Source organism: Oncorhynchus nerka, linkage group LG18 (assembly GCF_034236695.1).
Source record: "Oncorhynchus nerka isolate Pitt River linkage group LG18, Oner_Uvic_2.0, whole genome shotgun sequence".
NCBI classification, from domain to species: domain Eukaryota; kingdom Metazoa; phylum Chordata; class Actinopteri; order Salmoniformes; family Salmonidae; genus Oncorhynchus; species Oncorhynchus nerka.
The window spans coordinates 84003887-84029621 of NC_088413.1; the positions used below are offsets into that span (position 1 = coordinate 84003887).

General features: G+C 45.6%; 1 protein-coding gene across 5 annotated transcripts in view; it reads left to right on the forward strand.

Annotated features, from left to right (window-relative positions):
• The first annotated feature begins 2144 nt into the window (after window positions 1-2144).
• Window positions 2145-25735, forward strand: part of nsd2 (nuclear receptor binding SET domain protein 2) — a 69009-nt gene continuing 45418 nt past the window's right edge. The window contains exons 1-11 of one of the 5 annotated variants that reach the window (XM_065004458.1): window positions 2145-2280; window positions 5078-5705; window positions 5940-6105; window positions 6272-6441; window positions 6707-7198; window positions 10077-10242; window positions 10346-10402; window positions 10524-10633; window positions 19609-19914; window positions 20698-20824; window positions 22226-22411. In XM_065004458.1, the coding sequence (XP_064860530.1) occupies window positions 5106-5705; window positions 5940-6105; window positions 6272-6441; window positions 6707-7198; window positions 10077-10242; window positions 10346-10402; window positions 10524-10633; window positions 19609-19914; window positions 20698-20824; window positions 22226-22411 (2380 nt within the window). In that variant the 5' untranslated portion in view covers window positions 2145-2280; window positions 5078-5105. The remainder of the gene's footprint in view (window positions 2281-5077; window positions 5706-5939; window positions 6106-6271; window positions 6442-6706; window positions 7199-10076; window positions 10243-10345; window positions 10403-10523; window positions 10634-19608; window positions 19915-20697; window positions 20825-22225; window positions 22412-25735) is intronic. The other 4 variants (XM_065004454.1, XM_065004455.1, XM_065004456.1 and 1 more) reach the window with 4 other exon arrangements.

Here is a 25735-nt window from a genome sequence, read left to right on the forward strand (position 1 = left end):
TAAGCACCAACTGTCAGAGCATCTTACAGATTACTGCACCTGTACATAGCCCACCTATAATTTAGCCCAAACAACTACCTCTTTCCCAACTGTATTTAATTTATTTATTTATTTTGCTCCTTTGCACCCCATTATTTTTATTTCTACTTTGCACATTCTTCCATTGCAAAACTACCATTCCAGTGTTTTACTTGCTATATTGTATTTACTTTGCCACCATGGCCTTTTTTGCCTTTACCTCCCTTCTCACCTAATTTGCTCACATTGTATATAGACTTGTTTTTTTTTTACTGTATTATTGACTGTATGTTTGTTTTACTCCATGTGTAACTCTGTGTCGTTGTATGTGTCGAACTGCTTTGCTTTATCTTGGCCAGGTCGCAATTGTAAATGAGAACTTGTTCTCAACTTGCCCACCTGGTTAAATAAAGGTGAAATAAAATAAAATAAATAAATAAATGTGTTTTCAGACCTTCCCTTGGTCGTATTCACTCGGGGCAGAAATCTCAGAGATCAACTGGTAAACTCTGATTTACCACCCCAATATATCCCTGCACAACGTCTATTTGCTCTCCTACTGGATGGAAACTACAAATGTAATGGCTGTGCTCAATGCAATAGCACTTATAAATGTAGATCCTTCAAACACCCCCAAACAGGGAAACAGATCCCAATCAAAGGTGTTATCACGTGCTTCACTAAGGCAGTTATTTATCTTATAACTTGTCCTTGTGGTAAAATTAATGTGGGTAAAACAAAGTGTGAATTAAAAGTACATATCTCGGAGCATCGTAGAACCTTTAGATGCAGAAACTCGATTTACCCAGTCGCGGCCCACCTTTTGGAAGAAAACCACTCGATTTCGTCTCTACGTTAGGTTGGCATCGAACATGTCACCCTCCCTAGAAGACGGGGTGACCTCGACAATTTATTGTTAAAACGAGAGGCTGTCTTGATCTTTAATTTAAAGACCCTTGCTCACTTCGGTCTCAACGTGAATTTTGATCTGAAACCATTCTTGTGATTATTATGATTTTGCTATTGTAAATGTTTGTAGGCTTATGTAGCCAAATTGTATCTATGATCGTACACTATCCATTTATGTTTTTTGTATACTATTTTAATTACAGACACCCATGTGTGTCTTTTGACACTATATAAATGAGTCATCCCGCAGTGTTTGTCATTACACCCTGATAAAGACAGCTTGTCTGTCGAAACGTTGGACACAAATATTTTTGCATCTGAGCTCTTAGTGTGCTGCTCTCCTTTATTCTCGCCTAAATCGTTTCTTTCGCCTCTAGATTATTGCGGGTGTAGTGAAATGCTTTTGTTTCTAGCTCCAATAGTGCAGTAATATCTACCAATTCACAACAATACACACAAATCTAAGTAAAATAATGGAGTTAAGAAATATATAAATATTAGTGCGAGCAATGTCGGAGTCCAGATTATAAATATATTTAAATGTTGTATTTATCTAACCTTTATTTCTCAAGGAGTCATACATATATGATGGGATGTATTGACAATATGGACAGTATATAAGTATAGAATATGTAGTATATCTGAAGAATAGTATATTACAGCAATATGAAGTGGGTATAACCAGTATGCAAACATTATTAAAGCGACCAGTGAGGGGCGCCAGGTAGCCTAGTGGTTAGAGCGTTGGCCCAGTAACCGAAAAGTTCCTGGATCGATTCCCCGAGCTAAGCTAAAAATCTGTTTTTGCCCCTGAACAAGGCACTGTTCCCTGGTAGGCTGTCATTGTAAATAAGAATTTGTTCTTAACTGATTTGCCTAGTTAAATTTCAACAACAAAAAAATCCCTGACTATGTACATTGGGCAGCGGTCTCTAAGGTGCATGTTAAAGTACCTGGGTGGTAGCAGGTTGAGGTTAAAAGTTGTATCTCATTCTATCTTTCTACGACAAAACACAGAAAAGCACAGATGTTGGGGTGGTATTGTAGATGACACTTTTTTCCCCCTTTAACTCTGACCCCTACCCTTACTATAACCCTTACCTGACCGTATCCATTTAAAATGTAAACTTCAATGGGGTAGGGACGTCCCAAGGATCTCAGATAGCACAGACATTTTTGAAAGGGCCGGTTAAACGCGTCGCTCCTCCCAACCAATCGGAAGTGAGTATTTTTCGCGCTGATTGGGAGAAGAGTTTCCCGCAAGCTTTGATTCAAGTTGAATGAAATCGGGGTTTTCAAGATGATTCAAACAGGCTATTTTCAAATTTGATAACTATTCGAGAAATTCAACAGGTAATTTAACACATTACTACAATTATGGGAGGACAAGGCGAGCGTGGTCATCTTTCAATAAACGTGTTTCTTCTAACATAGCGAGTTAGCTAGCAATGTAACGTTAGCTAGCTAGCTGTAGCTGCGCATGTCAGTCAAGTTGGCACGTCGCTAGCTAACGTTGAATGATGGCCAGCTAGCTACTCTAGTTCTAGTTAGCTACTCCAGTTAGCTACTATAGTTAGCTACTATAGTTAGCTAACTTTGAATGGTGGCTAGATTGCCAGCTAGCTACTCCAGTTAGCTACTCCAATTAGCTACTCTAGTTAGCTACTTTGAATGGTGGCTAGATAGCCAGCTAGCTACTCCAGTTAGCTACTCTAGTTAGCTACTCCAGCCAGCTACTCTTGTTAGCTACTCCAGCCAGCTACTTTTGTTAGCTACTCCAGCCAGCTATTCCAGTCAGCTACTTTAGCCAGCTACTCCAGGTAGCCACTCTAGCCAGCTACTCCAGCTAGCCACTCTAGCCAGCTACTCCAGCTAGCCACTCTATCCAGCTACTCTAGCTAACTACTCTTGTTAGCTACTCTAGTTAGCTACTCCAGCTAGCCACTCTAGCCAGCCACTCTAGCCAGCTACTCCAGCTAGCCACTCTATCCAGCTACTCTAGCTAACTACTCTTGTTAGCCACTCTAGCCAGCTACTCCAGACAGATAATCTAGCCAGCTACTCCAGCCAGCTACTCTAGTTAGCTACTCCAGCTAGCCACTTTAGCCAGCTTCTCCAGTTAGCTACTTTAGCCAGCTACTCTAGTTAGCTACTCCAGCCAACTACTCTTGTTAGCTACTCCAGCCAGCTACTTTTGTTAGCTACTCCAGCCAGCTACTCCAGTTAGCCACTCTAGCCAGCTACTCCAGCTAGCCACTTTAGCCAGCTACTCCAGCTAGCCACTCCAGCTAGCCACTCCAGCCAGCTACTATAGTTAGCTACTCCAGCCAGCTACTCTAGTTACCTACTCCAGCTAGCCACTTTAGCCAGCTTCTCCAGTTAGCTACTTTAGCCAGCTACTCTAGTTAGCTACTCTAGTTAATTACTCAAGTTAGTTACTCCAGCTAATCACTCTAGCCAGCTACTCTAGTTACCTACTCTAGCCAGCTACTCCAGTTATCTACTCTAGCCAGATACTCCAGTTATCTACTCTAGCCAGCTACTCCAGTTATCTACTCTAGCCAGCTACTCCAGTTATCTACTCTAGCCAGCTATCTACTCTAACCAGCTACTCTAGCCAGCTACTCTTGTTAGCTACTCTAGCCAGCTACTCTTGTTAGCTACTCTAGCCATCTACTCTAACCAGCTATCTACTCTAACCAGCTACTCTAGCCAGCTATCTACTCTAACCAGCTACTCTTGTTAGCTACTCTAGCCAGCTACTCCAGTTATCTACTCTAGCCAGCTATCTACTCTAACCAGCTACTCTTGTTAGCTACTCTAGCCAGCTACTCCAGTTATCTACTCTAACCAGCTACTCTTGTTAGCTACTCTTGTTAGCTACTCTAACCAGCTACTCCAGTTATCTACTCTAGCCAGCTACTCCAGTTATCTACTCTAACCAGCTACTCTTGTTAGCTACTCTAGCCAGCTACTCTTGTTAGCTACTCTAACCAGCTACTCTTGTTAGCTACTCTAGCCAGCTACTCTTGTTAGCTACTCTAACCAGCTACTCTTGTTAGCTACTCTAACCAGCTACTCTTGTTAGCTACTCTAACCAGCTACTCTTGTTAGCTACTCTAGCCAGCTACTCTTGTTAGCTACTCTAGCCAGCTACTCTTGTTAGCTACTCTAGCCAGCTACTCCAGTTATCTACTCTAGCCAGCTATCTACTCTAACCAGCTATCTACTCTAACCAGCTACTCTTGTTAGCTACTCTAGCCAGCTACTCTTGTTATCTACTCTAACCAGCTACTCTTGTTAGCTACTCTAGCCAGCTACTCTTGTTAGCTACTCGAGCCAGCTACTCTTGTTAGCTACTCTAGCTGTGTCATTGAGCGTTGGCTTTTCGGATGCATTTCATTATGTTTAGTAGCTAACAGAACATTCATGGTTTAGTGACGCTACTTTATCTATCTGCAACTGACCTGGGCCATTAACAAGAGATCCTAGCTAAGTCAGTATCTCAAAATGGGAAATATGTTACCATATTCCTAAAGAGTGAGACTTAAAAAAAAAAAAAGTGTTTGACTTGACTTTTATTTATTCGTGATATGTGATTGGCAATGTCTAAATTTTTCTGTTGAAATATAATAACTAGTTAGTCTGTCTTTTCATGGTCGGCGATTCTGGCTGCGTTACTGTTGGTTTGGGCCACATTGCATGTGGTTAGCGAGCGAGCTGTTCCTTGCATGTACTAGCCATTCATTCAATGTTGGGACATTGCAGTAGTAAGTAAGCCAACTACTACAGAGTGCTTAGCGACCTGGTAAGTTTTCTGATTGCTACATTTGACATCATATACTGTAACAAAAGTGTCCACTCGGTGCGCATCAGATGACCAAGTTACTAGCTGTAGTTGGTTGGCATGTTATCAAAGTAGCTAACTGTACTACTAGCTAATTTGCACTGTTCAGATTTGAATGTGGAGCCATTTTAGTGCGTTAACGACGCAGCTTAATCAGCTTTCAGTCCAGTGTTTGATGTATCCGCCTGTGCATTTTCACTCACTATTCGTTTGCACTATTGATTTGTTTTATTGGAGTGTTGAGTTAGACTCCAACATGCATTGCTAAACCACTCATTATTTCTCTCCTTCCCCTCTGTGCAGTAGCTGAGTGAGGCTGGAGTTGGATGGGATGGACAGTACCAGTAAGGGGCGGTCTCTGCCCTCGGTGCCAGAGGCCCTCAACCCAGTCAGCATGAAGCAGCCATCTGAGCCCCTGGGGGGGAGGATGGGTCGGGGTGGGGGTGACCTGGGGGCGGACCCTGCCCTGCTGATGGACAAGGCAGCTGCCCAGTTGGCCGTGACGCTCCAGGACAGTGTTCTAAACCAGATGGCCTCTCATGGTCATAGTCATGAGAGGCTGAAGGACCTGACGTCCCGCATGCTGAACGGAGACCAGGACAAGCTGCCCAAGCTGTGCCCCCCCGAGCCCCCCATCCTGAAGGGTACTGAGGCCCCCTCCTCCCACCCCAGCCCCCAGAGGAAGGCCACCTCCCCCGAGATTAAACTGAAGATCACCAAGATGGTGTCCAAGGGGAAGCTGGCGCGCTTCGAGACGTTCTGTGGAGAGGGGCCCAACCTGCCTACTGAGGACCTCCTGGTTCCAGCCAGTAGGGCGGGGAGGAAGAGGAGACTCATCAAACCCAAACCTCTGCACAAACTTGCCTCTAACCATGACCCAGTTCCTGTGGAGGTGTCAGCTGCCAGTCAGCCAGAGGCTGCACCACAACAGGTGGGTTCTATAGTTCAATACACAGAAGGCCAGATCATTGACATAGAACAACTGTTGTGTCTCAATGGGCTGGACTCCGACCAAATGAAAGGTTGATCATAGTCACTTGTGCCTGTCAGTCTTTGTGATTCAATAGAACTTTACCATACACATGTTGTGAGTCCTTGTTTGTGAGAGTCCTCCTGATCCTCAGTGTTAATATTGAGGTTTCTGACAGCATGCTGTTCCTCTCAGATCCAGCAGGCCAGTCCTCTGGTGGAACAGAGACAGGAAGAGGAGCTCCCTGTCAATACAGTGTTCTCTGTGGGTGATGTCGTGTGGACCAAGGTGTCAGGATACCCATGGTGGCCCTGCATGGTCTCTACCGACCCAGAACTCAACACACACCTCAAACACAAAGGTAAAAACACGTAACAGAACAGACTACCTGCCAAGTCCTTATACACACAGTTTGGTTAGATTGAAAAGAGACATTAGAAAGCATGTTTTAGATGGCAATATTAACCAGTGGAATATTTTTGCACAGAAGTTCTAACTAATGTTTTTAATTTAACTTTTTTTTTTAGCAATTAACAGCCATACGTCTGGCATCCTATATCACGTCCAGTATTTTGGGAACACCCCGGAGAGGGGCTACATCTCTCAGAAGAACATGGCCTCCTTCAGTAGGGAGGAACAATATGTTGAGCTCTGCCATGGCAACAAACAACCATCTTCCCAGGTCTTCCACAGAAAGGTACAGTAACCTTAAACTCTTACTCAATTACTCAAGTTTTTCTTCAGGAAATGTACCTTTTCTAGCAATGTCATCACTGTCCTCTGAGCTCTACTGTCAGCCTGAGCTCTACTGTCAGCCTGAGCTCTACTGTCAGCCTGAGCTCTACTGTCAGCCTGAGCTCTACTGTCAGCCTGAGCTCTACTGTCAGCCTGAGCTCTACTGTCAGCCTGAGCTCTACTGTCCTTTACTAGTAGTTCTGAGTTTTACTGTCCTCTGTCCCCAGGGTACCACTTCCTCCGTACCCAGGAAGCTCCATGCCCAATGGGTGGTGGGCATCACTCAGGCCAAGGAAGCTGCCAGCCTGGCCCTGGAGGAACGCCTGGCCAAGTACACCTTTACCTACGATACTAACGGGCCACACCTCAACCCCCACCTGCAGGCTGAGCCCGGCTGCGCTGAGCATGTCCCCGCTGAGCTCGGTCCCGCTGAGCATGGCCTCGACCTTGGACCAGAGCAGACAAAGGCCCAAACCCCGGACCAGGAGCTTTCCAGGCTGACCCTCCTGTCTCCCAGATCAACCAGTTCCCAGGCCCAGCCCACCCCCACAGACTGCAGCACTTCACTGGAGAAAAAGAAGAGCGGTAGCCCCAGAACAACAGATGGAACTGAGAAACGAGGGAAACGGAAGCAGACCTCTTCAACACTGAAAAAGGAAACAACTAAGAAGACTAAAGTCCCGGTCTCCCATAAAGGACAAACAGAGATGCCCTCTCAGGTCTGGATAAACTAAAATCATTTTCATGGTCTATATACCTCTATATAATACCTCCAGGATTTCGCAACAGTTTTTTTGTGATTTCTGCGGCAAAAAATGCTTGATTTTTGCGGCAGCTTTTCTGAAATCCTATGTTTTTTCCACGTTAATTTCATGTAAATTAATAAAAAGTCTTATGTGCTCAGTTTTAGGATGGTTTCCAGCAGATAACAAAAACAATTAGAAACATCTAAAGTGCTCATTTGTGTTTATTTTCCTGAACAAATCCACACACGCCTCTCCTCTCCATCATGCTTGAGGCTCGCTATCAGCACGGATGCACCTCCCATTCCTTCTCTCTCTCAAAAAAACCCCAAATAGATTCAAAGGTGATCAATCACTTTCAATTTGAAGATCGATATTTCTTTCTAATAATTTTTTAATAAAAGATTGTGATTTAAAAAAAAATAAAATCCTGAAAGGGTCATAAGGAAGATGTACTTTCAGTGCTTTGAGCAGTGCTCACCATAGACAGTCTGGGGAGAGCAGAGTGCCGACCGCCCTACCAAAGCCAAGGTAAGCAGAGTGCCGACCGCCCTACCAAAGCCAAGGTAAGCAGAGTGCCGACCGCCCTACCAAAGCCAAGGTTAGCAGAGTGCCGACCGCCCTACCAAAGCCAAGGTTAGCAGAGTGCCGACCGCCCTACCAAAGCCAAGGTTAGCAGAGTGCCGACCGCCCTACCAAAGCCAAGGTTAGCAGAGTGCCGACCGCCCTACCAAAGCCAAGGTTAGCAGAGTGCCGACCGCCCTACCAAAGCCAAGGTTAGCAGAGTGCCGACCGCCCTACCAAAGCCAAGGTTAGCAGTGCCGACCGCCCTACCAAAGCCAAGGTTAGCAGAGTGCCGACCGCCCTACCAAAGCCAAGGTTAGCAGAGTGCCGACCGCCCTACCAAAGCCAAGGTAAGCAGAGTGCCGACCGCCCTACCAAAGCCAAGGTTAGCAGAGTGCCGACCGCCCTACCAAAGCCAAGGTAAGCAGAGTGCCGACCGCCCTACCAAAGCCAAGGTAAGCAGAGTGCCGACCGCCCTACCAAAGCCAAGGTTAGCAGAGTGCCGACCGCCCTACCAAAGCCAAGGTAAGCAGAGTGCCGACCGCCCTACCAAAGCCAAGGTTAGCAGAGTGCCGACCGCCCTACCAAAGCCAAGGTTAGCAGAGTGCCGACCGCCCTACCAAAGCCAAGGTTAGCAGAGTGCCGACCGCCCTACCAAAGCCAAGGTTAGCAGAGTGCCGACCGCCAAGGTTAGCAGAGTGCCGACCGCCAAGGTTAGCAGAGTGCCGACCGCCAAGGTTAGCAGAGTGCCGACCGCCAAGGTTAGCAGAGTGCCGACCGCCAAGGTTAGCAGAGTGCCGACCGCCAAGGTTAGCAGAGTGCCGACCGACCGCCCTACCAAAGCCAAGGTTAGCAGAGTGCCGACCGACCGCCCTACCAAAGCCAAGGTTAGCAGAGTGCCGACCGCCCTACTAAAGCGGCACTCCCTTTGATTCTTTCAGCGGGGATTGGTCAAAATTGCGAGCTCTCGCACTATGCGCTGATTGGTTGATTTTTGCTGTGAATTATGCGATCGCAGAATCATGGGAATCCTGGAAGGGACTGATATACTGTGTTATTTACAGGAAGGGACTGATATACTATATTATTTACAGGAAGGGACTGATATACTATGTTATTTACAGGAAGGGACTGATATACTATATTATTTACAGGAAGGGACTGATATACTATGTTATTTACAGGAAGGGACTGATATACTATGTTATTTACAGGAAGGGACTGACATACTGTGTTATTTACAGGAAGGGACTGACATACTGTGTTATTTACAGGAAGGGACTGACATACTGTGTTATTTACAGGAAGGGACTGATATACTGTTATTTACAGGAAGGGACTGACAATACTATGTTATTTACAGGAAAACTGATATACTGTGTTATTTACAGGAAGGGACTGACATACTGTGTTATTTACAGGAAGGGACTGACATACTGTGTTATTTACAGGAAGGGTCTGATATACTGTTATTTACAGGAAGGGACTGATATACTGTGTTATTTACAGGAAGGGACTGACAATACTATGTTATTTACAGGAAAACTGACATACTGTGTTATTTACAGGAAGGGACTGACATACTGTGTTATTTACAGGAAGGGACTGATATACTGTGTTATTTACAGGAAGGGACTGATATACTGTGTTATTTACAGGAAGGGACTGACATACTGTGTTATTTACAGGAAGGGACTGATATACTATGTTATTTACAGGAAGGGACTGATATACTGTTATTTACAGGAAGGGACTGACAATACTATGTTATTTACAGGAAAACTGACATACTGTGTTATTTACAGGAAGGGACTGACATACTGTGTTATTTACAGGAAGGGACTGACATACTGTGTTATTTACAGGAAGGGACTGATATACTGTTATTTACAGGAAGGGCCTGACAATACTGTTATTTACAGGAAGGGACTGATATACTATGTTATTTACAGGAAGGGACTGATATACTGTTATTTACAGGAAGGGACTGATATACTATATTATTTACAGGAAGGGACTGATATACTGTTATTTACAGGAAGGGACTGATATACTATATTATTTACAGGAAGGGACTGACAATACTGTTATTTACAGGAAGGGCCTGATATACTATGTTATTTACAGGAAGGGACTGACAATACTGTTATTTACAGGAAGGGACTGATATACTGTTATTTACAGGAAGGGACTGATATACTATGTTATTTACAGGCCAAATGTATTGTGTTTAGAAGGGACTGTTTTCACTCTTGTGTTGTCCTTATTTTGAGGAAGTTGTTGTGTGTAGGATCTTGTCTCCCCTAGCTCAGAGACTGAACTACTTGAACCTCACAAGCAGAAACAGAAGAAGTCCAAACTGAAATCTCAACTACCTGCCAAGACAGGGAGGAAGAGGTCCAAAGGGGTTGCCTTGACTACCAACATGCTAGAAACCCTGTCACATTCACCTATAGGTAAGTTGGGGTCATATCAACATATCGTCAGTTATAGGTAGGGGTTAGTTTAGTTTTGTAAAATGTGTCAGAGATTAGCTAACAGTTTCGGTGTTCCTCCTAGCTAAGAAAGGTACCAGTACCTTTCCTGTTAAAGAACAGCTGAAGGCAGAACCTAAAGGTGAAAAGTTGTTGTTCATACTTGCCGTTAGTTCCACAGTCTCTACTGATCAGGTGAATGTTTCTCATGAGGGTCTGTCAGTTGTAGTTTTACCACAATCTGGCCTCTAACTTGTTTCCAGATAAGAAGGATCCTCAGAAGAAGCAGCTGCCTTGTAAACAAGCTCTAGAAATCGACGAGGACAAGGACCAACAACCCAAGAAGAAACGCGAAGTTGGCGACAAACAGAAGGTGAGCTATTATACGGTATGACACAGTGGTGTTATTATACGGTATGAAACAGTGGTGTTATTATACGGTATGACACAGTGGTGTGTCCAGTGGTGTTATTATACGGTATGACACAGTGGTGTTATTATACGGTATGAAACAGTGGTGTGTCCAGTGGTGTTATTATACGGTATGACACAGTGGTGTTATTATACGGTATGACACAGTGGTGTGTCCAGTGGTGTTATTATACGGTATGAAACAGTGGTGTTATTATACGGTATGACACAGTGGTGTTATTATACGGTATGAAACAGTGGTGTTATTATACGGTATGAAACAGTGGTGTTATTATACTGTATGACACAGTGGTGTTATTATACGGTATGACACAGTGGTGTTATTATACTGTATGACACAGTGGTGTTATTATACGGTATGACACAGTGGTGTGTCCAGTGGTGTTATTATACGGTATGAAACAGTGGTGTTATTATACGGTATGACACAGTGGTGTGTCCAGTGGTGTTATTATACGGTATGACACAGTGGTGTTATTATACGGTATGACACAGTGGTGCTATTATACAGTATGACACAGTGGTGTTATTATACGGTATGAAACAGTGGTGTTATTATACGGTATGACACAGTGGTGTTATTATACGGTATGAAACAGTGGTGTGTCCAGTGGTGTTATTATACGGTATGAAAGAGTGGTGTTATTATACGGTATGACACAGTGGTGTGTCCAGTGGTGTTATTATACGGTATGAAACAGTGGTGTGTCCAGTGGTGTTATTATACGGTATGACACAGTGGTGTGTCCAGTGGTGTTATTATACGGTATGACACAGTGGTGTGTCCAGTGGTGTTATTATACGGTATGACACAGTGGTGTGTCCAGTGGTGTTATTATACGGTATGACACAGTGGTGTGTCCAGTGGTGTTATTATACGGTATGAAACAGTGGTGTTATTATACGGTATGACACAGTGGTGTTATTATACGGTATGAAACAGTGGTGTTATTATACGGTATGAAACAGTGGTGTTATTATACGGTATGACACAGTGGTGTTATTATACGGTATGACACAGTGGTGTGTCCAGTGGTGTTATTATACGGTATGAAACAGTGGTGTTATTATACGGTATGACACAGTGGTGTTATTATACGGTATGACACAGTGGTGTTATTATACGGTATGACACAGTGGTGTGTCCAGTGGTGTTATTATACGGTATGACACAGTGGTGTTATTATACGGTATGAAACAGTGGTGTTATTATACGGTATGACACAGTGGTGTGTCCAGTGGTGTTATTATACGGTATGACACAGTGGTGTTATTATACGGTATGAAACAGTGGTGTTATTATACGGTATGACACAGTGGTGTGTCCAGTGGTGTTATTATACGGTATGAAACAGTGGTGTTATTATACGGTATGACACAGTGGTGTGTCCAGTGGTGTTATTATACGGTATGAAACAGTGGTGTTATTATACGGTATGACACAGTGGTGTTATTATACGGTATGACACAGTGGTGTTATTATACGGTATGACACAGTGGTGTGTCCAGTGGTGTTATTATACGGTATGAAACAGTGGTGTTATTATACGGTATGACACAGTGGTGTTATTATACGGTATGAAACAGTGGTGTTATTATACGGTATGAAACAGTGGTGTTATTATACGGTATGACACAGTGGTGTTATTATACGGTATGACACAGTGGTGTGTCCAGTGGTGCTATTATACGGTATGACACAGTGGTGTGTCCAGTGGTGCTATTATACGGTATGACACAGTGGTGTGTCCAGTGGTGTTATTATACGGTATGACACAGTGGTGTTATTATACGGTATGAAACAGTGGTGTTATTATACGGTATGAAACAGTGGTGTTATTATACGGTATGAAACAGTGGTGTTATTATACGGTATGACACAGTGGTGTTATTATACGGTATGACACAGTGGTGTGTCCAGTGGTGTTATTATACGGTATGACACAGTGGTGTGTCCAGTGGTGTTATTATACGGTATGACACAGTGGTGTGCCCAGTGGTGTTATTATACGGTATGACACAGTGGTGTTATTATACGGTATGAAACAGTGGTGTTATTATACGGTATGAAACAGTGGTGTTATTATACGGTATGACACAGTGGTGTTATTATACGGTATGAAACAGTGGTGTTATTATACGGTATGAAACAGTGGTGTTATTATACGGTATGAAACAGTGGTGTTATTATACGGTATGACACAGTGGTGTGTCCAGTGGTGCTATTATACGGTATGAAACAGTGGTGTTATTATACGGTATGAAACAGTGGTGTTATTATACTGTATGACACAGTGGTGTTATTATACGGTATGACACAGTGGTGTGTCCAGTGGTGCTATTATACGGTATGAAACAGTGGTGTTATTATACGGTATGACACAGTGGTGTTATTATACGGTATGAAACAGTGGTGTTATTATACGGTATGACACAGTGGTGTTATTATACGGTATGACACAGTGGTGTGTCCAGTGGTGCTATTATACGGTATGAAACAGTGGTGTTATTATACGGTATGACACAGTGGTGTTATTATACGGTATGACACAGTGGTGTTATTATACGGTATGACACAGTGGTGTGTCCAGTGGTGCTATTATACGGTATGAAACAGTGGTGTTATTATACGGTATGAAACAGTGGTGTTATTATACGGTATGACACAGTGGTGTTATTATACGGTATGACACAGTGGTGTTATTATACGGTATGACACAGTGGTGTTATTATACGGTATGACACAGTGGTGTTATTATACGGTATGACACAGTGGTGTGTCCAGTGGTGTTATTATACGGTATGACACAGTGGTGTTATTATACGGTATGACACAGTGGTGTGTCCAGTGGTGTTATTATACGGTATGACACAGTGGTGTTATTATACGGTATGACACAGTGGTGTGTCCAGTGGTGTTATTATACGGTATGAAACAGTGGTGTTATTATACGGTATGAAACAGTGGTGTTATTATACGGTATGACACAGTGGTGTTATTATACGGTATGAAACAGTGGTGTTATTATACGGTATGAAACAGTGGTGTTATTATACGGTATGAAACAGTGGTGTTATTATACTGTATGAAACAGTGGTGTTATTATACGGTATGACACAGTGGTGTGTCCAGTGGTGTTATTATACGGTATGAAACAGTGGTGTGTCCAGTGGTGTTATTATACGGTATGACACAGTGGTGTTATTACACGGTATGACACAGTGGTGTTATTATACGGTATGACACAGTGGTGTGTCCAGTGGTGTTATTATACGGTATGACACAGTGGTGTGTCCAGTGGTGTTATTATACGGTATGAAACAGTGGTGTTATTATACGGTATGACACAGTGGTGTTATTATACGGTATGACACAGTGGTGTTATTATACGGTATGACACAGTGGTGTGTCCAGTGGTGTTATTATACTGTATGAAACAGTGGTGTTATTATACGGTATGACACAGTGGTGTTATTATACGGTATGACACAGTGGTGTTATTATACGGTATGAAACAGTGGTGTTATTATACGGTATGACACAGTGGTGTGTCCAGTGGTGTTATTATACGGTATGACACAGTGGTGTTATTATACGGTATGAAACAGTGGTGTGTCCAGTGGTGTTATTATACGGTATGAAACAGTGGTGTTATTATACGGTATGAAACAGTGGTGTTATTATACGGTATGACACAGTGGTGTTATTATACGGTATGACACAGTGGTGTTATTATACTGTATGAAACAGTGGTGTGTCCAGTGGTGTTATTATACGGTATGAAACAGTGGTGTTATTATACTGTATGAAACAGTGGTGTGTCCAGTGGTGTTATTATACGGTATGAAACAGTGGTGTTATTATACTGTATGAAACAGTGGTGTTATTATACTGTATGAAACAGTGGTGCTATTATACGGTATGACACAGTGGTGTGTCCAGTGGTGTTATTATACGGTATTAAACAGTGGTGTTATTATACTGTATGAAACAGTGGTGTTATTATACTGTATGAAACAGTGGTGTTATTATACGGTATGACACAGTGGTGTTATTATACGGTATGAAACAGTGGTGTTATTATACGGTATGAAACAGTGGTGTTATTATACGGTATGAAACAGTGGTGTTATTATACTGTATGAAACAGTGGTGTTATTATACGGTATGACACAGTGGTGTGTCCAGTGGTGTTATTATACGGTATGAAACAGTGGTGTGTCCAGTGGTGTTATTATACGGTATGACACAGTGGTGTTATTACACGGTATGACACAGTGGTGTTATTATACGGTATGACACAGTGGTGTGTCCAGTGGTGTTATTATACGGTATGACACAGTGGTGTTATTATACGGTATGAAACAGTGGTGTTATTATACGGTATGAAACAGTGGTGTTATTATACGGTATGAAACAGTGGTGTTATTATACGGTATGACACAGTGGTGTGTCCAGTGGTGTTATTATACGGTATGACACAGTGGTGTTATTATACGGTATGAAACAGTGGTGTTATTATACGGTATGAAACAGTGGTGTGTCCAGTGGTGTTATTATACGGTATGAAACAGTGGTGTTATTATACGGTATGAAACAGTGGTGTTATTATACGGTATGACACAGTGGTGTTATTATACGGTATGACACAGTGGTGTTATTATACTGTATGAAACAGTGGTGTGTCCAGTGGTGTTATTATACGGTATGAAACAGTGGTGTTATTATACTGTATGAAACAGTGGTGTGTCCAGTGGTGTTATTATACGGTATGAAACAGTGGTGTTATTATACTGTATGAAACAGTGGTGTTATTATACTGTATGAAACAGTGGTGCTATTATACGGTATGACACAGTGGTGTGTCCAGTGGTGTTATTATACGGTATTAAACAGTGGTGTTATTATACTGTATGAAACAGTGGTGTTATTATACTGTATGAAACAGTGGTGTTATTATACGGTATGACACAGTGGTGTGTCCAGTGGTGTTATTATACGGTATGAAACAGTGGTGTTATTATACGGTATGAAACAGTGGTGTTATTATACTGTATGAAACAGTGGTGTGTCCAGTGGTGTTATTATACGGTATGAAACAGTGGTGTTATTATACGGTATGAAACAGTGGTGTTATTATACTGTATGAAACAGTGGTGTGTCCAGTGGTGTTATTATACGGTATGAAACAGTGGTGTTATTATACTGTATGAAACAGTGGTGTGTCCAGTGGTGTTATTATACGGTATGAAACAGTGGTGTTATTATACTGTATGAAACAGTGGTGTTATTATACGGTATGAAACAGTGGTGTTATTATACTGTGTGAAACAGTGGTGTTATTATACTGTATGAAACAGTGGTGTTATTATACTGTATGAAACAGTGGTGTGTCCAGTGTGACCATTTGCACTGGTTGTCAGCTAAACAGCCGGTAAGACTTTTTCCACTTCATATTAACCAGGCTACTTTTCCTTTAAAAGTTTACATTCTGTAGTCAGAAAATTAAGTTGAGGTCAACTCCTGCTAGAATGAACGATATGCATCTCTTAGCGATCTATTGAGAGGAAAGTCACCTGTCAGTCACAAAGCGAGCAATGACAGGGGACACTGCCGGGTTGACAGTCTGTTCCACCTCCTGGTACCTGTGTGATGTGTGTAGCTGGTTGCAGTCAAATTTCATTACATTAAAGAGGGAGAGAACATGATGCTCCTTCGAGTGAATTTGCACATACATTACAATGGTAAGGGGTAACGAATGATGAGTCGAAATTAACTTAGCCTAGTTTTCTGGCAAATTAATTTATTTTCTTTTGTGTTTCACATAGCCAGCCACGCAGAGTCGTGGTGCATAGGCCATTTACTCAAATTTGAATTGCCACATGCTTTGTACACAACGGGTGTAGACTAACAGTAAAATGCTTACTTATGGGTCCGTTTCCAACAACGCAGAGTTAAAGATATTATTAAATAGAAATAATGACCTGAGGAATAAAAATAACTTTGCTATACACACACAGTAATTAGAAAAGAGCATGAGAAGAACATGGCCGTGTGTAGGGAGCATGAGAAGAACATGGCCGTGTGTAGGGAGCATGAGAAGAACATGGCCGTGTGTAGGGAGCATGAGAAGAACATGGCCGTGTGTAGGGAGCATGAGAAGAACATGGCCGTGTGTAGGGAGCATGAGAAGAACATGGCCGTGTGTGGGGAGCATGAGAAGAACATGGCCGTGTGTAGGGAGCATGAGAAGAACATGGCCGTGTGTAGGGAGCATGAGAAGAACATGGCCGTGTGTAGGGAGCATGAGAAGAACATGGCCGTGTGTGGGGAGCATGAGAAGAACATGGCCGTGTGTAGGGAGCATGAGAAGAACATGGCCGTGTGTAGGGAGCATGAGAAGAACATGGCCGTGTGTAGGGAGCATGAGAAGAACATGGCTGTGTGTAGGGAGCATGAGAAGAACATGGCTGTGTGTAGGGAGCATGAGAAGAACATGGCTGTGTGTAGGGAGCATGAGAAGAACATGGCTGTGTGTAGGGAGCATGAGAAGAACATGGCCGTGTGTAGGGAGCATGAGAAGAACATGGCTGTGTGTAGGGAGCATGAGAAGAACATGGCTGTGTGTAGGGAGCATGAGAAGAACATGGCTGTGTGTAGGGAGCATGAGAAGAACATGGCTGTGTGTAGGGAGCATGAGAAGAACATGGCTGTGTGTAGGGAGCATGAGAAGAACATGGCTGTGTGTAGGGAGCATGAGAAGAACATGGCTGTGTGTAGGGAGCATGAGAAGAACATGGCTGTGTGTAGGGAGCATGAGAAGAACATGGCTGTGTGTAGGGAGCATGAGAAGAACATGGCTGTGTGTAGGGAGCATGAGAAGAACATGGCCGTGTGTAGGGAGCATGAGAAGAACATGGCTGTGTGTAGGGAGCATGAGAAGAACATGGCTGTGTGTAGGGAGCATGAGAAGAACATGGCTGTGTGTACACACTGCTGTTCAAAAGTTTGGGGTCACTGAGAAATTGTTTTTTAAAGAAAAGCAAACAAATCAAAATTGTCCTTTAAAATAACATCAGATTGATCAGAAATACAGTGTAGACATTAATGTTGTAAATGACTATTGTAGCTGGAAACGATATATATTTTTAAGGGAATATCTACATATCTACATTGGGGCGGCAGGGTAGTAACCGAAAGGTTGCAAGTTCAAACCCCCGAGCTGACAAGGTACAAATCTGTCGTTCTGCCCCTGAACAGGCAGTTAACCCACTGTTCCTAGGCCGTCATTGAAAATAAGAATTTGTTCTTAACTGACTTGCCTAGATAAATAAAGGTAAAATTAAAAAATTTAAATCAACGACAACAGCCACCCTCGAAGCAGCGTTACCCATGCAGAGCAAGGGGAATAACTACTCCAAGTCTCAGAGCGAGTGACGTTTGAAACGCTATTAGCGCGCACCCTGCTAACTAGCTAGCCATTTCACATCGGTTACACCAGCCTAATCTCAAGAGTTGATAGGCTTGAAGTCATAAACAGCGCAATGCTTGAAGCACAGCAAAGAGCTGCTGGCAAAATGCAGGAAAGTGCTGTTTGAATGAATGCTTACGAGCCTGCTGCTGCCTACCATCGCTCAGTCAGACTGCTCTATCAAATCATAGACTTAATTATAACATAACACACAGAAATACGAGCCTTAGGTCATTAATATGGTCGAATCCGGACACTATCATCTCGAAAACAAGACGTTTATTCTTTCAGTGAAATACGGAACCGTTCGGTATTTTATCTAACGGGTGGCATCAATAAGTCTAAATATTCCTGTTACATTGCACAACCTTCAATGTTATGTCATAATTACGTAAAATTCTGGAAAGTTAGGCAGCCCAAACTGTTGCATATACACTGACTCTGCGTGCAATGAACGCAAGAGAAGTGACACAATTTCACCTGGTTAATATTGCCTGCTAACCTGGATTTCTTTTAGCTAAATATGCAGGTTTAAAAATGTATACTTCTGTGTATTGATTTTAAGAAAGGCATTGATGTTTATGGTTAGGTACACATTGGAGCAAAGACAGTCCTTTTTCACGAATACGCACTGCATTGATTATATGCAACGCAGGACACGCTAGATAAACTAGTAATATCATCAACCCTGTGTAGTTAACTAGTGATTATGATTGATTGATTGTTTTTTATAAGATAAGTTTAATGCTAGCTAGCAACTTACCTTGGCGTCTACTGTATTCGCGTAACAGGCAGGCTCCTCGTGGAGTGCAATGAGAGGCAGGTGGTTAGAGCGTTGGACTAGTGAACTGTAAGGTTGCAAGATTGGGTCCACCGAGATGACAAGGTCAAAATCTGTCGTTCGGCCCTTGAACAAGGCAGTTAACCCTAACCGTTCCTAGGCCGTCATTGAAAATAAGAATGTGGTCTTAACTGACTTGCCTAGTTAAATAAAGGTGTAAAACAAATTAGACCAAATCGGTGTCCATAAATACCGATTTCGGATTGTTAAGAAAACTTGAAATCGGCCCGAATTAATCGGCCATTCCGATTACTCGGTCGACCTCTACTACACATCAATATGCACACACGCAGCCCGACAGCTGCAGCTTAACTAGGTCTATCCTTGCAGCACTCGACCACAGGACTGGACAATAATCAAGATAAGACAAAACTCAATTAAAGCATTAAATCATTTAGCTGCGTGTTTTGGATGGAATCAAGGCATTAGAATGTACCAGAGGCCACCAACACCAAGTTGGCCCGTGGGAACCTGTCTGGCCCCTTTTTCTAGTTGGCTGGCTACTCCATATACTTTTGGAAAAACACTGCCAGTTTGTTGCCTTTTTAGATGTCCATGATGATGATGACGAGTCGGATCTTCCTCTCCTAACTCTAACCCCAGGCTGTGTCAGCAGAGTCCTCCGCCCCCACGAAGAAGAGAAACAGAAAGAAAACGGAGACACATGTTAAAGGATTCACTAGTTCTAAAGAACTAGAGAAGACAAAGCCAATCAGGAAGAGGAGGCTGGACTCAGCCAGCCAGTTAGCAGCCTCCCAGACCAAGAAGAGGAAGAGAGCAGCAGCTAGTCCTGAGCCAGAGGGCTCTGGCATTGAGGAGCGTCCAGAGTCCCCCAGTGACAGCATAGACCAGACCAACGGGGCAAAGAAGACTAACGGAGGAGGCCCCAAGAAGGAATCTGTCTGTCAGGTGAGAACAGCTCATCTCCTAGTGTTGGGGGAGGAGTTTCAGTGTGTTCTGTTCGTCGGTGTGGGGTTCACTATGTTGCTGTCTGTCGTCGGTGTGGGGTTCACTATGCTGCGGTCTGTCGTCGGTGTGGGGTTCACTATTCTGCTGTCTGTCGTCGGTGTGGGGTTCACTATGCTGCTGTCTGTCGTCGGTGTGGGGTTCACTATGCTGCTGTCTGTCGTCTGTGTGGGGTTCACTATTCTGCTGTCTGTCGTCGGTGTGGGGTTCACTATTCTGCTGTCTGTCGTCGGTGTGGGGTTCACTATTCTGCTGTCTGTCGCGGGTGTGGGGTTCACTATTCTGCTGTCTGTTGTCGGTGTGGGGTTCACTATGCTGCTGCTGTCTGTTGTCGGTGTGGGGTTCACTATGCTGCTGCTGTCTGTTGTCGGTGTGGGGTTCACTATGCTGCTGTCTGTTGTCGGTGTGGGGTTCACTATGCTGCTGTCTGTTGTCGGTGTGGGGTTCACTATGTTGCTGTCTGTTGTCGGTGTGGGGTTCACTATTCTGCTGTCTGTCTGTTGTCGGTGTGGGGTTCACTATGCTGCTGTCTGTCTGTTGTCGGTGTGGGGTTCACTATGCTGCTGTCTGTCTGTTGTCGGTGTGGGGTTCACTATGCTGCTGTCTGTTGTCGGTGTGGGGTTCACTATGCTGCTGTCTGTCTGTTGTCGGTGTGGGGTTCACTATGCTGCTGTCTGTCTGTTGTCGGTGTGGGGTTCACTATGTTGCTGACGGTGTTTGTTATAGGTGTGTGAGCAGGCTGGAGAGGATGTGGTGCCATGTGAGGGTCAGTGCTGTGGATCCTTTCACCTCTCTTGTCTAGGATCCACCCTGAAACCAAAGGACAAGCTGCTCTGTCCAGACTGCACCTCAGGTAAGATCAGGGTCATCCTGTCTGTAGCAGCTCAGGTAATGACTGGTTAACCCCATCTCTCCGTCTCTCTCCAGTGTTTCACCCTGACTCCGTCTCTCTCCAGTGTTTCACCCTGACTCCGTCTCTCTCCAGTGTTTCACTCTGACTCCGTCTCTCTCCAGTGTTAACCCTGACTCCGTCTCTCTCCAGTGTTAACCCTGACTCCGTCTCTCTCCAGTGTTAACCCTGACTCCGTCTCTCTCCAGTGTTAACCCTGACTCCGTCTCTCTCCAGTGTTAACCCTGACTCCGTCTCTCTCCAGTGTTCACCCTGACTCCGTCTCTCTCCACCTGACTCTGTCTCTCTCCAGTGTTAACCCTGACTCCGTCTCTCTCCAGTGTTAACCCTGACTCCGCCTCTCTCCAGTGTTAACCCTGACTCCGTCTCTCTCCAGTGTTCACCCTGACTCCGTCTCTCTCCAGTGTTAACCCTGACTCCGTCTCTCTCCAGTGTTAACCCTGACTCCGTCTCTCTCCAGTGTTAACCCTGACTCCGTCTCTCTCCAGTGTTAACCCTGACTCCGTCTCTCTCCAGTGTTAACCCTGACTCCGTCTCTCTCCAGTGTTAACCCTGACTCCGTCTCTCTCCAGTGTTAACCCTGACTCCGTCTCTCTCCAGTGTTCACCCTGACTCCGTCTCTCTCCAGTGTTAACCCTGACTCCGTCTCTCTCCAGTGTTAACCCTGACTCCGTCTCTCTCCAGTGTTAACCCTGACTCCGTCTCTCTCCAGTGTTAACTCCGTCTCTCTCCAGTGTTAACCCTGACTCCGTCTCTCTCCAGTGTTAACCCTGACTCCACCTGACTCCGTCTCTCTCCACCTGACTCCGTCTCTCTCCACCTGACTCCGTCTCTCTCCACCTGACTCCGTCTCTCTCCACCTGACTCCGTCTCTCTCCACCTGACTCCGTCTCTCTCCAGTGCTGACCCTGACTCCGTCTCTCTCCAGTGCTGACCCTGACTCCGTCTCTCTCCAGTGTTAACCCTGACTCCGTCTCTCTCCAGTGTTAACCCTGACTCCACCTGACTCCGTCTCTCTCCACCTGACTCCGTCTCTCTCCACCTGACTCCGTCTCTCTCCACCTGACTCCGTCTCTCTCCAGTGCTGACCCTGACTCCGTCTCTCTCCAGTGCTGACCCTGACTCCGTCTCTCTCCAGTGTTCACCCTGACCCTGACTCTCTCCAGTGTTCACCCTGACTCCGTCTCTCTCCACCTGACTCCGTCTCTCTCCACCTGACTCCGTCTCTCTCCACCTGACTCCGTCTCTCTCCAGTGTTCACCCTGACCCTGACTCCGTCTCTCTCCAGTGTTCACCCTGACTCCGTCTCTCTCCAGTGTTCACCCTGACTCCGTCTCTCTCCAGGGGTGCACCAGTGTTTCAGCTGTAAGCTGTCGGAGGGGGAGGTGCATCGCTGTAACGTGCAACACTGTGGGAAGTTCTACCATGAAGCCTGCGTCCGCCCCAACGCCCTCACGGTTTTCGACAAGGGCTTCCGCTGCCCCCTCCACTCCTGTCTCAGCTGCCACTCTAAACCCAAGGCTACCAAGGGTGAGTCAGTACATTACATTTACATTACATTTAAGTCATTTAGCAGACGCTCTTATCCAGAGCGACTTACAAATTGGTGCGTTCACCTTAAGACATCCAGTGGAACAGCCACTTTACAATAGTGCATCTAAATCTAGTAAGGGGGGTGAGATGGATTACTTTATCCTATCCTAGGTATTCCTGAAAGAGGTGGGGTTTCAGGTGTCTCCGGAAGGTGGTGATTGACTCCGCTGTCCTGGCGTCGTGAGGGAGTTTGTTCCACCATTGGGGGGGCCAGAGCAGCGAACAGTTTTGACTGGGCTGCGCGGGAACTGTACTTCCTCAGTGGTAGGGAGGCAAGCAGGCCAGAGGTGGATGAACGCAGTGCCCTTGTTTGGGTGTAGGGCCTGATCAGAGCCTGGAGGTACTGAGGTGCCGTTCCCCTCACAGCTCCGTAGGCAAGCACCATGGTCTTGTAGCGGATGCGAGCTTCAACTGGAAGCCAGTGGAGAGAGCGGAGGAGCGGGGTGACGTGAGAGAACTTGGGAAGGTTGAACACCAGACGGGCTGCGGCGTTCTGGATGAGTTGTAGGGGTTTAATGGCACAGGCAGGGAGCCCAGCCAACAGCGAGTTGCAGTAATCCAGACGGGAGATGACAAGTGCCTGGATTAGGACCTGCGCCGCTTCCTGTGTGAGGCAGGGTCGTACTCTGCGGATGTTGTAGAGCATGAACCTACAGGAACGGGCCACCGTCTTGATGTTAGTTGAGAACGACAGGGTGTTGTCCAGGATCACGCCAAGGTTCTTAGCGCTCTGGGAGGAGGACACAATGGAGTTGTCAACCGTGATGGCGAGATCATGGAACGGGCAGTCCTTCCCCGGGAGGAAGAGCAGCTCCGTCTTGCCGAGGTTCAGCTTGAGGTGGTGATCCGTCATCCACACTGATATGTCTGCCAGACATGCAGAGATGCGATTCGCCACCTGGTCATCAGAAGGGGGAAAGGAGAAGATTAATTGTGTGTCGTCTGCATAGCAATGATAGGAGAGACCATGTGAGGTTATGACAGAGCCAAGTGACTTGGTGTATAGCGAGAATAGGGGAGGGCCTAGAACAGAGCCCTGGGGGACGCCAGTGGTGAGAGCGCGTGGTGAGGAGACAGATTCTCGCCACGCCACCTGGTAGGAGCGACCTGTCAGGTAGGACGCAATCCAAGCGTGGGCCGCGCCGGAGATGCCCAACTCGGAGAGGGTGGAGAGGAGGATCTGATGGTTCACAGTATCGAAGGCAGCCGATAGGTCTAGAAGGATGAGAGCAGAGGAGAGAGAGTTAGCTTTAGCAGTGCGGAGCGCCTCCGTGATACAGAGAAGAGCAGTCTCAGTTGAATGACTAGTCTTGAAACCTGACTGATTTGGATCAAGAAGGTCATTCTGAGAGAGATAGCGGGAGAGCTGGCCAAGGACGGCACGTTCAAGAGTTTTGGAGAGAAAAGAAAGAAGGGATACTGGTGTGTAGGTTTTTTCAGAAGGGGTGCAACTCTCGCTCTCTTGAAGACGGAAGGGACGTAGCCAGCGGTCAGGGATGAGTTGATGAGCGAGGTGAGGTAAGGGAGAAGGTCTCCGGAAATGGTCTGGAGAAGAGAGGAGGGGATAGGGTCAAGCGGGCAGGTTGTTGGGCGGCCGGCCGTCACAAGACGCGAGATTTCATCTGGAGAGAGAGGGGAGAAAGAGGTCAGAGCACAGGGTAGGGCAGTGTGAGCAGAACCAGCGGTGTCGTTTGACTTAGCAAACGAGGATCGGATGTCGTCGACCTTCTTTTCAAAATGGTTGACGAAGTCATCTGCAGAGAGGGAGGAGGGGGAGGAGGATTCAGGAGGGAGGAGAAGGTGGCAAAGAGCTTCCTAGGGTTAGAGGCAGATGCTTGGAATTTAGAGTGGTAGAAAGTGGCTTTAGCAGCAGAGACAGAAGAGGAAAGTGTAGAGAGGAGGGAGTGAAAGGATGCCAGGTCCGCAGGGAGGCGAGTTTTCCTCCATTTCCGCTCGGCTGCCCGGAGCCCTGTTCTCTGAGCTCGCAATGAGTCGTCGAGCCACGGAGCGGGAGGGGAGGACCGAGCCGGCCTGGAGGATAGGGGACATAGAGAGTCAAAGGATGCAGAAAGGGAGGAGAGGAGGGTTGAGGAGGCAGAATCAGGAGATAGGTTGGAGAAGGTTTGAGCAGAGGGAAGAGATGATAGGATGGAAGAGGAGAGAGTAGCGGGGGAGAGAGAGCGAAGGTTGGGACGGCGCGATACCATCCGAGTAGGGGCAGTGTGGGAAGTGTTGGATGAGAGCGAGAGGGAAAAGGATACAAGGTAGTGGTCGGAGACTTGGAGGGGAGTTGCAATGAGGTTAGTGGAAGAACAGCATCTAGTAAAGATGAGGTCGAGCGTATTGCCTGCCTTGTGAGTAGGGGGAAGGTGAGAGGGTGAGGTCAAAAGAGGAGAGGAGTGGAAAGGAGGCAGAGAGGAATGAGTCAAAGGTAGACGTGGGGAGGTTAAAGTCGCCCAGAACTGTGAGAGGTGAGCCGTCCTCAGGAAAGGAGCTTATCAAGGCAACAAGCTCATTGATGAACTCTCCGAGGGAACCTGGAGGGCGATAAATGATAAGGATGTTAAGCTTGAAAGGGCTGGTAACTGTGACAGCATGGAATTCAAAGGAGGCGATAGACAGATGGGTAAGGGGAGAAAGAGAGAATGACCACTTGGGAGAGATGAGGATCCCGGTGCCACCACCCCGCTGACCAGAAGCTCTCGGGGTGTGCGAGAACACGTGGGCGGACGAAGAGAGAGCAGTAGGAGTAGCAGTGTTATCTGTGGTGATCCATGTTTCCGTCAATGCCAAGAAGTCGAGGGACTGGAGGGAGGCATAGGCTGAGATGAACTCTGCCTTGTTGGCCGCAGATCGGCAGTTCCAGAGGCTACCGGAGACCTGGAACTCCACGTGGGTCGTGCGCGCTGTGACCACCAGATTAGGGTGGCCGCGGCCACGCGGTGTGGAGCGTTTGTATGGTCTGTGCAGAGAGGAGAGAACAGGGATAGACAGACACATAGTTGACAGGCTACTGAAGAGGCTACGCTAATGCAAAGGAGATTGGAATGACAAGTGGACTACACGTCTCGAATGTTCAGAAAGTTAAGCTTACGTAGCAAGAATCTTATTGACTAAAATGATTAAAATGATACAGTACTGCTGAAGTAGGCTAGCTGGCAGTGGCTGCGTTGTTGACTTTGTAGGCTAGCTGGCAGTGGCTGCATTGTTGGCACTACACTAATCAAGTCGTTCCGTTGAGTGTGATAGTTTCTACAGTGG